This window comes from Xenopus laevis, chromosome 1S, assembly GCF_017654675.1.
Source record: "Xenopus laevis strain J_2021 chromosome 1S, Xenopus_laevis_v10.1, whole genome shotgun sequence".
Taxonomy (NCBI): Eukaryota; Metazoa; Chordata; class Amphibia; order Anura; family Pipidae; genus Xenopus; species Xenopus laevis.
The window spans coordinates 79,661,964-79,677,419 of NC_054372.1; the positions used below are offsets into that span (position 1 = coordinate 79,661,964).

General features: G+C 41.8%; 1 protein-coding gene across 21 annotated transcripts in view; it reads right to left on the bottom strand.

Annotated features, from left to right (window-relative positions):
- The window catches only part of adgrl3.S (adhesion G protein-coupled receptor L3 S homeolog), a 1,276,319-nt gene that overhangs the window by 445,800 nt on the left and 815,063 nt on the right, over positions 1-15,456 (bottom strand). The window contains exon 22 of one of the 21 annotated variants that reach the window (XM_041579807.1): positions 14,629-14,900. The exons of the other annotated variants lie outside the window; for them this stretch is intronic. Coding sequence (XP_041435741.1) covers positions 14,813-14,900 — 88 coding nt within the window. The 3' untranslated portion in view covers positions 14,629-14,812. Of the gene's footprint in view, positions 1-14,628; positions 14,901-15,456 lie in introns of those variants that run through there. 21 annotated transcript variants of the gene reach the window in all.

Consider the following 15,456-nt stretch of genomic DNA (forward strand, 5'->3'; position numbering starts at 1 on the left):
TTGTGTACTTGCAGACATCTTACTTAAAGGCAGGACTTTGGTAACCATGCCAACCATGCAGCAGCATTGGAATGAACTTTATTAGAACCAGAAGAATTAAATGAGGCAGGCCTTAAACAGAAGACATTTTCCAAATTATGAGGCAGTAGTAGCAACTAGCAACAGCAGCAGCAGTAGTAGTTTTAGAATGAACTTTATTAGAAACAGAAGAATTAAATGAGGCAGGCCTCAAACAGAAGACATTTGCCAAATAATGAGGCAGTAGTAGCAACTAGCAACAGCAGCAGCAGCAGCAGCAGTAGTATTGGAATGAACTTTATTAGATCCAGAAGAATTAAATGAGGCAGGCCTCAAACAGAAGACATTTTCCAAATTATGAGGCAGTAGTAGCAACTAGCAACAGCAGCAGCAGTAGTAGTATTAGAATGAACTTTATTAGAACCAGAAGAATTAAATGAGGCAAGCCTCAAACAGAAAACATTTGCAAAATAATGAGGTAGTAGTAGCAACAGCAGCAGCAGCAGTAGTAGTATTGGAATTAACTTTATTAGAACCAGAAGAATTAAATGAGGCAGGCCTCAAACAGAAGACATTTGCCAAATAATGAGGCAGTAGTAGTAGCAACTAGCACCAGCAGCAGCAGTAGTAGTATTGGAATGAACTTTATTAGATCCAGAAGAATTAAATGAGGCAGGCCTCAAACAGAAGACATTTGCCAAATAATGAGGCAGTAGTAGCAACTAGCAACAGCAGCAGCAGTAGAAGTAGAAGTATTGGAATGAACTTTATTAGAACCAGAAGAATTAAATGAGGCAGGTTTCAAACAGAAGTCATTTGCCAAATAATGAGGCAGTAGTGGTAACTAGCAACAGCAGCAGCAGTAGTAGTATTGGAATGAACTTTATTAGAACCAGAAGAATTACATTAGGTAGGCCTCAAACAGAAGACATTTGCCCACTAAGGGGCAATATTTGAAGTAACATTTTTAGAAGCTATGGTAGGCCTTAACCAGAACAAATTAGCCGACTAAGCAGCAATATTTGAAGAAACATTTTTAGAAGCCATGGTAGGCCTCAACCTGAACAAATTAGCCGATTAAGCAGCAATATTTGAAGAAACATTTTTAGAAGCAATGGTAGGCCCCCACCACAAAATAATTTCCCACCAATGCAGCAGTACAGCAGTAGGAGCATTGATAGGCCACCACCACCAAAAAATTTGCAGACAATAAAGCAGAACAGCAGTAAGAGCATTGATAGGCCCCCACCACAAAAAAATTGCTGACAATGCAGCAGTAGTACTAGGGGTAGCAGGCTGCAGCAGCAGTAGCAGGAGCAGACATATCAGCCACATGGGGAATAGGCAAAACTATGAAAGAGGAGTCTATGAGAGAAGAGTATAGGCAGCAATGGAGAGAGGAGGGTACAGCTATGAGGAGGAGGAGAGGAAGCTAGTCTCTAATGTCTGCAATGGGTACTTGGATATCCCTGCATATCCATGCCCATTCATTTTGATGAATATCAGCATATCTACGCTGCCAGTGATAGTTGTGTCCGCTTTTCAGTGAAACCACCACCCACCTGCGGCACTGAACACACGCTCTGAAAGGACACTGGCAGGGGGGCAAGCCAGCACCTCCAGAGCGTACTGTGGCAGTTCTGGCCACTGTTTGAGCCTCAATTCCCAAGAATGCATCGGGTCATCATCAGGGCAAATGGCGTCCTGCATGCTGACTGACTCCATGTAGTCAGCCACCATATGCTCCAGCTGCTGCTGGTGGTGGCTTTGGGTGCTGACTTGGCCTGCTGCTGCCCTTTGAGGCTCAAAAAAGCTCTTCCACACACCCATGAGATCTCCGCCTTTGCTGCTGCTGCTGCTAGGCCCCCTTCTCTGCTGGGTGTGTGGCGTAATGGAGGCCTGAAAAGTGTCAGACTGGGGGAAGGCCTCCACTAGAGCACAGAGCCTTCCTCAATTGACCCACCCTACTCTCTCTGGCTGGGTACAAGGAACTCCCCCAACTTTCCCTTGTACCTTGGGTCAAGCAAAGTGGCCACCCAGTAATCATTCCGGTCTTTGATGGAACAGACCCGGGGATTGCTTCGGATGCAATTCTGCATATGGGCAGCCATGTAAAAGAGATGACCCCAACCAACCTCTTCTTGACTGCCCTCCAGATGCAGCAGGTCATTTAGCTCGACCTGCTCTGTACCCTCCCAGCCGCGGACAATAGCTTGGGTGGTTGGGTGGTGTGAGCTCTGCTCCCCATGCTGTGCAGACACCAAGTCCTCCTCTCCCTCATCCTCCTCATCGGGCACCATCTATTCCTCATTCTGCCTCCCAGCCCCTTCTGCCTGCCTACGGGGCCTACTCTCCTCCTCCTCAGGCACGTCACCCTCCTCTAGAAGGCCATCCAACATGCACTTGAGGAAGAACACCAGGGGTATCACATCGCTAAACAAACGCATTGTCCCTGCTGACAAAAGCCTGCTCAAAGGGGACAAGTACTCAGTAGAGCTGCATCATCTGCTGCCACTGCTCTGCACTGACGTACCCCAAATCTGCCCCGAGTACCCCTGGCACTGTGCTCCAGCAGGCAATTGCTGACCGCCCATCGCTACTCTACCAAGCGCTCCACCATGTGCAGGGTGGAATTCCAGCGCGTCGGCAGGTCACAGAACAGCTGGTGGGGTGGTATATGATGCTGCCGCTGCAACCAATGCCACAGACGCGCTGGCGGTGGGGGACCTACGAGAATGGTTGCATACCCTATGTACCTTCTCCAGCAAGTCACCCAACCCTTAGAAGCTCTTGAGGAATGCGCTGCACCACAAGGTTGAGGACATGTGCAAAGCAAGGCACATGGGTCAGATGGCCTAGGCTGATGGCAGCCAGCAGGGTGCGACCTCTGTCACAAACAATGTTACCTGCTTGGAACTGGTGGGGAGTGAACCACCGCTGCACCTGAGTCTGGAAGCCAGACATGAGCTCAGGTGCATTATGACTCTTCTCGCCCAGAGTTTTAGCACAACCTGACAGCACTTGTGCTGCACTGAAGTGTAACTGCGGGGACACTTCAGGGTGGCTCATCCATAGCAGAGGAGGAGGTGGGCATGTAGGGTTTGCCCTGTACCCCACGGGAAGGCACCTGTAGCCTGAGGGGAGCTCCCCTGCTTGCACCCTCCCCAACACTCATCAGGGTGACCCAGTGGGCAGTGTATGATAGGTACCTCCCCTGCCCATGCCTGCTGGTCCACGTGTCAGTGCTGCAGTGCACCCTGCCACCGACAGCATGATCCAGCGACAGGGACACATTCTACACCACCTGCTGGTGGAGGGCAGGGATGGCCTTCCTTGCAAAATAATGTCAGTTGGGGATACGCCAGTTAGGGGCAGTGCAAGCCATCAGCTGTCGGAAAGGGGCTGCATCGACTAGCTTATACGGCAGCAGTTGCACTGCCAGAAGTTTTGCCAGGCAGGCATTGAGCCTCTGCACTTGGGAGTGGCTGGGGGCGAAAGGTGCCTTGCGGCCAAGGAACTTGGGAGGGAAAACTGGCGGTACAGGGGCTGCACTGATGATGATGAGCAGGAGGAGGAGGCAGAAGGGGCTGCAGAAGAGGCAGAGCTAAACAGTGTCTGCCTCCAACTGTGAGCCTCAGAATCCTCTTCCCTTGCTATGAAGGATGGGGTGCTAGCACCTCTTCCCTGAGGAATGGGAGGAGGTGGACCGGAAGCACCACTGCCCCCGATGCCTGGGCATTTTGGTGCTGCTCCCACGTTATCCTGTGATGACGTTTCATTTGGGAACTTAAAGCTGACATTCCCATATGTGACCCGGTCTGCCTCCTTCTAACTTTCTGACGGCAGAGCTGGCACACTGCTACCGACTGGTCCTCAGTTTGGACCACCTCCTTGCTTGCTGTGGAGGGCTGGGGATGATCCCCACCCATACGCCCAGAGGCTCCGGACCCTGGTGCAGTGCTGCCCTGTTGCCTGCCCCCCTAGCAGAGGCTGGTGGGGTTTTCTGCCTCTGTGGGGCCGGCTCATCATCCTCATCATCAACAACATAAAGTTCCCCCCCTGAACTGCTGCTGTTATCCTCCTGAGCTGGCTCCCAGGGTCTGTCCCTGTCATCATCCTCCCCTAGACTAGACCCTGCATCATATATGGCATCAACACCCACATCCAGCATGCTGGTGTCTGACCCCACACCAGCAGCCTGCTGCCCTGCCATTAGGGGACCCTGCCTAATATCCCCTACTGATGTGGGCTGTGCCATGACCTCCTCCTCATCAGACATGAATACACCCCATATTCCTGCCTGATCATCATGAAAAAGATCCTGGGTGTCTGGGCCCAAGTCCCACTCAGGAGCAAACATTAAGGGAGATGGGGTGTCCCCCAGCACTGAGCTGGCAGGTGACACCATCACCTGCCGCTCACTGGTGCCCGCTGCAGAGGAGGTAGCCTGGGTCAGCCAGTCTACCACCACCTCTGCCTGCTGCGAGTGTATGGGTCGTAAAGCAGTGGCAAAAAAATCTGCCACAGTCCTACGTGTGCCAGTTGCCCTACTGTGATGGCAGCTGCTGCTTTGATTGTAGCTTCCACTGACTCAGAAAGAAAAAAAAGCTAACTCCACTAACTCCTCTAGCTAATAAAACTCTCTCTCTAACCTATCAAAAACGTACTGAGTAATGACCGCCTCTACACCTCCTTATATAGACAGTGGGAGGGCTCACATCTAATTGGTTGCTGTGGCAGATGTTCTGTTTGTCGTGCGTTGTTTTTAATTTGATAATTTGTCATGTGGCGACACAAGCTGCACAACGAATTTTTGACGCGGTTTCGCATAAAAAATTCACCCACGGAATTATTCACCCATCACTAGATGCCACCAGAAAAACCAGGGCCTGGTACAAAAAAGCAGCAATTTACATGATTCAAATGGCCCTTTATAATTCTTATGTCGTTTACAAGGCGGCAGTACCAGGCCCCAAATTGTCTCATTACAATTATCTGCTGCAGCTGCTCCCTGCGCTTTTGTTTGGCGATGTACAGGAGGTTCCAGATATGCCTGCCAATGACAATGTTGCCCAAATGGTGGGTAAGCATTTCATTGCCCAAATTCTACCAATCCCTAATGAAAAATATGCCAAGAGAGCATGTAAAGTTCTAGGGGTGTTGGAAAAGATGTGCAGTATTTTTGTCCCAAGTGTACAAGCAAGCCTGCTCTGTGTTTCCAACCCTGTTTTGAGGTATACCATACTGTGGTACACTACGAGAGGACTTGAATTCTGTTTTGTATTGGTAGGTTAAGGCTCTCTGGGTTTGTTGGTTGTAAAAGGATTTAGTAAATCTTTATAGTAAGCTTGGCATGCTCTAGGTTTTTATGTACACGCTAGCAGTAACTGGTTAGGTGTGCTGGCAACGTGATGCTTTTTTGTGTTTGTTGTGCAGTGGTTTTTTTAGATTCAAGGCCCCCCCCCCCATTGAGATCCTTTTGGCAGGTCCCTACTTCGCTTATAACTAGTTTATAGATATTGGTAATAAAAAAAAAAGTTTGACAAGACAAAAGTTTGCAGTTTTTTTCTGTATAGTAGTGATCTTTGATTTATGGTGTAGGATTTTTTGTGTGCTGTGTAGCAGTAAAAACAATTGTATGTAGGTTTGTTCGTAGTTTATGCATTCAGTTTTTATGTTGCGCTATGGTGCTTAAGGCCAGTTTTAGTGTTATGGATAGCACTTGTATTGTGCTGGTACTTTATCGAACTGAGATGCTCGTTGGCCGAGAGGGCACACAATAGAACTTGTGGTACGTGATGAATACGTGGGATGATGTGCATCTCTAATGCTGATGCCACAAGTCTTTTTTTTTTACGCACCTCAAAAGCTCATCTATCAGCGCTGTTATCTAAAGTTTTGTCTATAGATGTCTATAGATTTCTGGGCAACAACATTTGTTTTTGTAGATTTAAGTATTTCTGGATTTGTGGGTAGTATGTCTTCAGTTTTCTTGAATAGTAAAGGTTTTTGAGCACAGAGTGACCGAAACACTATGGTCTTCCATTTAAATGTGTTCTTAGTGTAGGCATTCAGCATATTTTTCCTGAAAGGTTGTGGTTGGAACAATCCATTTTTTTTTGTACTTGTAGCACAAATTGAATATTTATGCGGTGTTTAGATTAGACTTAGTTGCACTGGCTATCTGAATAGTGTGGTAGAGTGACTAGGAAAAGGTGTAAAAAGTTCACTCTAGCCTTTAATTTCTCCCCAGGTACTGAGATAGGCTCCAGGAAGGGAGTTATTAAACAGAGAATCAGCGCTCAGTTTAAATACTTTGGTAGCCAGGTACTCCATTCTGCAGATCCAGTCCAGAGATTGAAGTTCACCTTCCACAGGAAAGCTATCCTGTGGAAAGGCTATTTACATTTAATTAGAATGGGAGAGTGTGTCTCTCAGCAGGGCACAGCAGGTAGGAGACCTGGCTGTGTGAGGAACTCCCAGAGGAGCTGGGGGTGCTGCCTGTTACTGCATGAAGCCGAGGGAGCCTGTGACTCTCACAGAGATTATTGTGAAGAGAGTGAGGAAGTCAGGAGGCTGAATATTACCTGGGAGAAAGTCCTGTGAGTACAGGGGTGAGCCAACCAAACTATTTATTGTTTGCTAGTAGTCCACAAGGGGCCCAGTCTAGTCAGGGACTACTTCAACGTGTGAAGTTAGTGCCCAGTGGGCTAGGTTTTTATTTTATGATTTATGTTTGTTTGCCACAGTGGTCACCCGGGTGTCTGTGCATTATTGACAGTGTGTTTAAAAGTTGGAAAATACCCCTGTTTTCCTTGAAGAAGCTGTGTGCCCCTGTCTTTCTGCTCCTTTGTCCTATGCTGCCTGCCTACCATTGACTAATTCCCCCCCATAAGTTACGTGTTCAAGCCGCCAGTTTACCACAATAGGAATAGCACTTTGATCACGTGCCATACCTGTTACCAGTTGGGCACCAGCTTTTTTACTAACTTCTGGTGGGCATAAAGTTTATCTCAGCTGCTAATGCCTAAATCCTTATTGTTGCCACCTAAATTCCTAAACTTCTTACGACATTTGCATAATGTATGGGCCAAATTTACTATGGATTTTGTTGGTAAATATATCTGCAAATGTGGTACAGATTTTGTCATTGGTGAAATAGTGTAATTTCACTGTTTGGGTGGTGTTTAGGCTGAAAAACTGTATGTGTATCCATACATATGGGGTATCCTTGTATTCAGGAGAACTTGCAGATTGTTATTGAGCAGGTTTTTGTTAGTTGCCATTGAAACTTTGGGAGAAATCTAACTTTGGATCTCTTTTGTCCTTTATTTCAGACCAAATTGCTGACTTCTACAAAGGACTGCGGCCATCATTTTTCATACAGAAAAGGGAGAATGGCATCTTTAAATAGCTGAAGAAGTGTACGTTTCAGAAATATATGGTTTGTGGGAGTTATTTCACAGTTTGGGGGTGTTTAGACTGAAAAACTTCAAGTAGTACACACACCTATGTGTATCCATACATATGGGGTATTGTTTTATTCAGGAGAAGTTTGTCTTTCAAACTGTCTGTAGTTATAACATTTATAACAGTGTTATTTTGTCAGATTTACATTTGATCCTGCGTCTAAATTTGCATTTTAGGAAAAAAACTAAAAATGCAACAAAAAAGCTCTAAATATCATGATGCACTGGTAAAATGTATTTGGATTTTGAGTGAAAACTAAAGCACCACAAGAAACCTGAAGATCTGTAGTTTCAAAAATACCAAACTTGAAAGGATAATTTAGATTTACATATAAATTATGCTGCATCAACTGTCACGTGGTTCATCAACTGCCTCTTTGTTCTGGTGTAAAATTCTACAAAATGCTGTTTTAGTTTGGGGGTTCTTTGTCCAAGGACAAAGAAAGTGGGTTACTGATACATATTTGGTATGCTGTGAAAGATATACAAAAAATTTTAACTTTTTTTTTAAAATATTTCACCCAAAATACACATTAAATCTCCAGAAAAGTCAAAAAATTAAACTTGCACGTCAAAGCCCACTTTGCAACAACAAAAAAAAATATATAATTTTCCTAGTTTCAAGGAGGTTTTCCTACAACAAAAAAAATATTTAATTTTCCTAGTTTCATGGAGGTTTTCCTACAATAAAACCTTAAGTACAAGTACAAAATGCTTAAAAACAGCTGGCATTTCGCACAACCAACATGTGAAATTCTGCTGGCAGTTAAAGGGTTAACTGGTTCCTTATTTGTGTAAACAGACGAAAAATATGTGTTAAGAATCTGACACTTTTTTTTTCAACCAGCTGACCCCCCCTGCTTCATTTTTTTTTTTTTACTATTAACATATTTAAAAAATAATTTTGGATTCTTTTTACTGCTTGTTGTAATATCCTTTTCCATATCAATTTTAGCTTGCCTTATAGTATTTTTTGTATAATTTATTGGCCTACTTGTAATGACGTTCCTAGCTTACAAGGGGAATATACTGACGTGTATATATATTAAGCAGGCTTCCCATTTTTGTTTTTGTTTAACCCTGTGAAAAGCATTTCCCACTTAATATGTCATTATCCCACCTAAGATGTCCTTATACTGTCAAAGATTTAGTGTTTTAGTTACTCCCTTCTAGAATTGCTTCTGCAACAGAATCTCAAAGGAGATCATGTTATGATTGTTATTCCCTAAATGCTCAACCACACAAATGCTAGCCACATTGTCAAACAACATTTTAGCATCCAGGCTGACAACTGTGTATGGGATATTGTATTTTCTGGCAAATGAGATTGCAGAAAGTACTGCTGTTATATTCTTAATGCCAGATCATTTTTTAGAAAACCATTTTGAGCTTCTGAGATAACTGATGGCAGTCTAAGGAAATGTTCATTTACCTTGTGGTAAAGATGGGCCCTATAGGCTGAGATTTAGCCTTGAATAACTGCTTTCCATGTTTCCCATAACAGGGGGACGTTGTCTTTGTGTTAGGAATTTTCTTGTAGGAATAAATCCCATCTGTCAGAAAGCAGATGGAAAATTCAGGCTGATTAGCCAACCTCAATGGAAAAGACCATGACACAGAATCTCTTTTTATAGTGGGATTGGATAATGTGATTGAGACTGGGGTCTGATCAGAATGATCAATGGAATCTATGCCTGTTTTTAAAGGAAAACTATACCCCCAAAATGAATATATAAGCAATAGATTTATATCATATTAAGTGGAATATTAAAGAATCTTACCAAACTGGTATATATATTTAAGTAAATATTGCCCTTTTACATCTCTTGCCTTGAGCCACCATTTCATGATGGTCTGTGTGCTGCTTCAGACATCACCTGACCAGAAATACTGCTGCTCTAACAGGAAGAAGTTTGGAAGCAAAATACAGAACTCTGTCTGTTAATTAGACAAAAATTCTATTTATATTTACCAAATAGCAAATACTACTAAAAAAGTAGTATAGTTTCCTTTAAAGATTTTTCCACCAGATTGTTAGAAACTAGGATGTAATCGATTCTAGTTCCTACCTTGTGATGGGGGAAAAAGTGAGTAAACTCTTTTTATATAGGATGAAATAAGTAAGACTTTTCAACTAGGAAGTTTATGTTAGAATTGGTTCTATCCAAAAAGTGAATGAGTTTCATTAAAGTCAACTCCTATGATTACATTGGATTGAGGAAGAGCTGAGATTCTGTGGTTTAGGTCAACAACAAAAAAATTTCTTTTGTGTGGTAAGGAGCATAAATTGAAGCTAAGTGCCATCTTCTATCATTAATTAAAACTTCAGCATAGACATCTGTCATACTCGTCCTGCACAGATAAAATTTTGCCATTTCGATTTCGATGGAATAAAATTGCTACCCCTCCTTTCTTTTTAAAGGCCAGGGAGAAAGCTGTCTCTCCGACCCAGTCTCTGATCAAGGTAACGTTATCTTGATCATTTAAATGCATCTCTTGAAGGAGGGCTATGTGGCATTTTAATTTGTTGAGGAGTTGGAGGATTTTCCTCCTTTTAATGTAATGGTTCAAACCATTAATGTTCCAGTATACAATATTTATTGCCATAATGTTATCTAAAATGTAGGTGCTTAAAGAGGAGTACATTTGCAAAGTCAGTAACAACCGTGTCAGGGGATGCATTCACTGAGCATGTGATCCAGGAAATAAAAGTAGCATTAGTAACATAAGCAACAATAAATCTGAAAATCAAAGCATAGATTAAAACAATTACTATAACAGAATACCAAACATTGAGTCGTGTGTTCAAGGAAAAACAAATACATGGACCTCCTTTTCTTCCCTATCAACCCTCTTTTAAAGAGAAGTTATTGGAAACATCCAGCTAACTTGCAACATTTTTTAATTATTTAAGATTGAAACACCATGTCATCTTCCCTGGAGAGTGGTGGAGAAATTGTTATAGGTGAAAAGGGTGATCTGGATCTTGGCCTTTGAGTACCCACCGGGTCTCGTCTTAACTCCCTGGTGGGACCTTGAGTTTGCTGATGTGACCTTTCATACAGGCGTTCTCTTTGGTCCCTTTGGGGGAGGGAGCTCAGTCCTTGAAAATTAAAAGTTGGCCGAGTAGGTTTAGAATTGTTCAAAGATTTGTTCTCCATGTGCTGGACAAAGTAAGTCACCTCTTTAGGATCACTGAAGATACGAGTCCCTGTGGGCAAAATAATTTTTCATTTTGCGGGGTACAATAAGGAGAAGTTGATATTCTGCTTCATCAGTGAGTGGCACGCTGTGGAAAATTCTTTCCTCGTTTGAGAAAGATAAATTGAATAGTCCTGAAAGATGAGGATTTTGTTACCCTCTAGTTGTAAGCCTTTGGATTTTTTTATACGCTTGGAAAAGCCAGTTCTTCTCAGAGTAGTCAAGGAATTTCGCTATGACCGGTCTTGGTTTGGTTAGATCTTCTTTGAAGGATTCAATCCTGTGTAGCCTCTCAACTTTCATGTCAGTGTCCAGAGAAATGCCTAGAGTTTGAGGTATTATTTTTGAAACTAGCTTTGCTATAAAATCAATTTTATGTGATTCTGAGATTCCCACACATATTAGGTTATTCCGGCATGATCTATTCTCCAGGTCTTCTACTTTCAGGAGGAGTTCTTGCACTCTTTTTTCCAAGTGATACGCTTTGTTTTGAGCAAGCCATCGTAAATGGATGAAACCGCAGATTCCAACTCTGGAAACCACTTATCATGGCTTCCCAATTGCTGAGTCAATTACCTATTTCCAATTGTAATTTGTCAACTGCTTTGTTAATTGATAATTTCTATAACAGGATTTATTAGTTTTGCCACCTCATTGGCAATCTTAAAGTCTTCTCCAAAGTCTAACTTTTTTTAAACAGTTCCTTGTGAGTGCCCAGAGATGTTGGTTTCTGACTCCAAACTTTTAGAGTTCTTTTTTTGGGATTAAACTTTGCTGCTTTTTTTTTTATATATATATTTTTGTGTTTTTTCTCTCCTCCTTGTGCCTCCCTCCCCTCTTTTTATTGACTTTTTGAACTTTTATTCCAACTTGCAGTTAGAGATGCTAGTCTATGAGTAAGAACCCCAGAGTTTAGCAGTTGTTTCTGGGAAAATGTTTTACAATAAAGTCAATTGGGTCTTTTTTCTATGTGGCAGGAAACACAGATCCAGAACCTGGGTGGCAGTATTACTTTGACCCCTTTAAGCTATGACAAAATTCTGCTAGAATAATTCTTTTCCTCCAGCTGCTGTTCTAACTTTGTCCACAGATCCTTCCTCACTGATTGTTAAGGGAAGTCACACAGCCATGTGAACACTGAAGTGTCTTAAATTACTAAGGCTTTTCACCACCTTATTCTCCCCTATAGGTTTTGGAAAGATTGATGACTTTTAGTTGCCTGTGGAACGCTACTTCCAAGCCTCCATTGTTCACGGGTGCCAAATCGGAAGTCCCCAGAAAAAATTGCTAATAAAATTAAAAATGTGATGTCTTGATTATGAACATAAGACTTTAGATGAGGCTGCAGAAATTGAGCAGAAAATTGACGAAATTATCAAAGATAAAATGATTAAGAAAGAAAAGGACTAATTTTGCTGAAAAACAAAGAATAGAAGCTGAGTCAGGAGCTCTCCAAAGTAATTAAAGTGTTATTGACTGAAAGAGACAAAAATGCTAAAGAACAAACAGCAGGTCTAACCAAAGTAGTTCTCAAAATGTAGAAATACAATTTCTTTTAGATTGCACCAAGCCGCAGTTGGAACAAGTTAAAATTATGCTTGCTTTTACCAATGTACCTACTTCCTCTTTTCCGCATCTTGCTTACACTCCATACTCCTATTCTCAATCCTACAGAGGATGTGGCCGAGGGCCTGGTTATTCTCAATACCATCAAACCACAAATCCACCTTCTCTTCCGGCCTATCCTTCTCAAGCCCTTCCCCCTTTCTATCCAACCCAATCTTCTGCATCTCTTCCGTCTTGTACTTCTCCAGCTCAACCCTCTTCCCTTCCTGCCAACCCTTCTTTTTCTCCACCTTCTCTACCGCCTATCCTTCTCAGGTACAACCCTCTTTCATTCCTGCCAATCCCTCTTTGCCTCCTCCTCCTTCCCTTCCAACCTCAGGAAGGCCATACCTCTAAGACTATGCTACTCTTTCAACCAACCTGGTTACATGGTTAGCAATATTGTGTTGTTGATGGCTCTCTGGTTTATTGGATAATTGATACAGATGCATCCCAATCTTTGCTATGATATGATTCTATTCCTTTGTCTGGCCATACTGTCAACATCATTGGCATAAGTAACCATCTGCAGCGGCTTCTGCTAACCTCTGAAGTGTCTGTTCAGATAGGACCTCTCACAGCAGAACATAGTTTTCTTCTCCCATACATCTCCTTTGCAGGAATCTGCTTTACAAATTTGGTGCCACCATTTATTGCTCTCCTGATGGTGTTTACCTAGATGTGCCTGCTTCATCTGTTGAGAATGCTTGGATGGTTTTTTTGGACAGACATAATATCAAAGGGTGTGTGTATGTTTGCTGGGTTTTCATTTGGAGGGGTTGAACTTGATGGACTTTGTCTTTTTTCAACCCAATTTAACTATGTAACTAACTATGTAACTATGATGCAAGTCAAACAGCAGAAATTAAATTGGGATAAACTTGATTTTGATATTAACAATGTGTACACATGGCACAGGGACACACTAACTAAATCTCCAAAATCTGCAATTAAACAGAGATCATTTGGGGCCAGGAAAAAGAAATCTAAATCCCGACCCTTATGTACTGATATGACCTCTACCAGGGTTTCCTTTTCAGATACAATCAACAGAAGGGATGAAGGGAGAAACCCAGATCAAGAGGTTTTTGGATGGTGGCCAAAACATGGGGGAAAAAAACTAGAAGTGCCCGAGATAGAGAAATGTAATAGTAATGTTATAAATGTATCATCTCATGTTTTAACAGATGCACAACACAGTCTTTTAAATAAGGGTTTGAATTTTGTACCTGATAATGATTTTTTACTTTTTTCCACTACTACCCTTACAATGCAATTCCATTAGTGAATATAGATCTTTATTAGAACAAATTTTACACTATGGGGTAATAGCTAAAATCTTTTCCAGAGATCAATTTAATGACAATATCATATATTACCCAAGGTTCACAAAGGGTTGGACAAAATCAAAGGTAGACCTATCATTTCGGGTATAGACAGTCTTAATGAAAAACTTTCTTATGTAATTGATACAGTGTTGCAGCCTACCTTCATATTTGCAAGATACAGGACATTACTTACAAATAGTACAAGATGTTAAATGGAAAAATAGTTATAGTTGGTTAACATTAGATGTTACATCACTATATACTAGTATTGAGCATAAAACGGGGTTTGCGCACTGCGGAGTTTTGGCTGCAGTACTCCAAACTATATGATGAGATTACACAAGAGTTAATTTTACTGAACATTGAATATTTACTGACACACAATTTTTTTTTTATGGGGTTTTCTACCTCCAGAGACGCAGCACCGCCATGTGGGCAAAGTTTGCCCCAACTTACGCCAACTTAGTAATTGGTTGATGGGAGCGGTGCCGTGTCTATGGATGTGGAAACCCCTATAGACATAACATTATAACCTATCATCGCTTTCGATTTCATATTTATTTGGGAAGGTACTGAACAGGAGACTAAAAAGTTTTTGGAGTACAGCAACTTGAATGATTGTAATTATGCTTTACCCATGCTGTACAAACTACAATGATAGATTTCCTAGATATTACACTTGAAGGGACAAATATTGGTGTGATAAAATGTGATCTTTATGTAAAACCAATAGAATATGAAATACACTATTGAGAGCCGATAGTTGTCATCCGTGCTCGGTTCTGGGGGGCATCCCAGGGGGCCAATTTTTGAGACTTAGATGCATATGCACCATGTGGGATGCCTTCCAGGACCAAGCAATGATACTTTGGGATAAACTACTAGAGAGAAAATGTCATGGTGATAAAAAAGGCATATGAGGGGGCATTAGGCACCTCCAGAAAGGAGCTATTATGTCCAGTGGAGGGCGGAGGTGCAATGAAAAACAGGCCCAATAATACACTAGATAAACGCAATATATACTTTATTACATAATATAGTAATCTAAACAACTAAGAAAAACAATTGACAGAAGATTAGACATCCTTAAAATGGATCTGTTATTGGATAATACAATGTTAGAAGGATTGAAACAACAGGAGAAACTTTCCCCATTAAGGATTATATTAACTGTGACTCTAGAGGCATCATTTATTTAGCCACTTGTAATTGTGGTAAACAATATGTGGGTAGAACATATAGATCCCTCAAAGAAAGAGCCAGGGAGCATCTTACACCCCTATATTTGGAGAAAATAGAGGAAATAAATTCTGTTAACAAAAGAATTTCAGCTATAGGCAAACATATTATGTACAAACATGGGGGTGATTTCAGTCAAATCAAATTTCAAGGCATGGGGCTCATTTATCAACACTGGGCAAATTTGCCCATGGGCAGTTACCTATAGCAACCAATCAGTGATTAGCTTTTTAAAGCCAGCTGCAAGTAGAACAATGAATGCAGCAATTTGATTGGTTGCCATGAGTTACTGCCCATGGGCAAATGTGCCCAGTGTTGATAAATGACCCCCAGAGAGTGTTAAATTAGGCCACGTGGACGAGATATTAAAAGAACCATAGACCAAAGAGAAGTATATTGGATATTCACATTGAAAACACGGCATCCATTTGGTCTTAATAATGATTGGGAAGTAACATGTTTCTTTTAACTTCAACATATGTACATCATGGTTAAATTATATTCAACATGTTTTGAAAGTGTCAGTTAATTTATTATAATAGCTGTTACAATTGATATAACATGTATAATGGATATAGGTATATAAGGCACAGGAT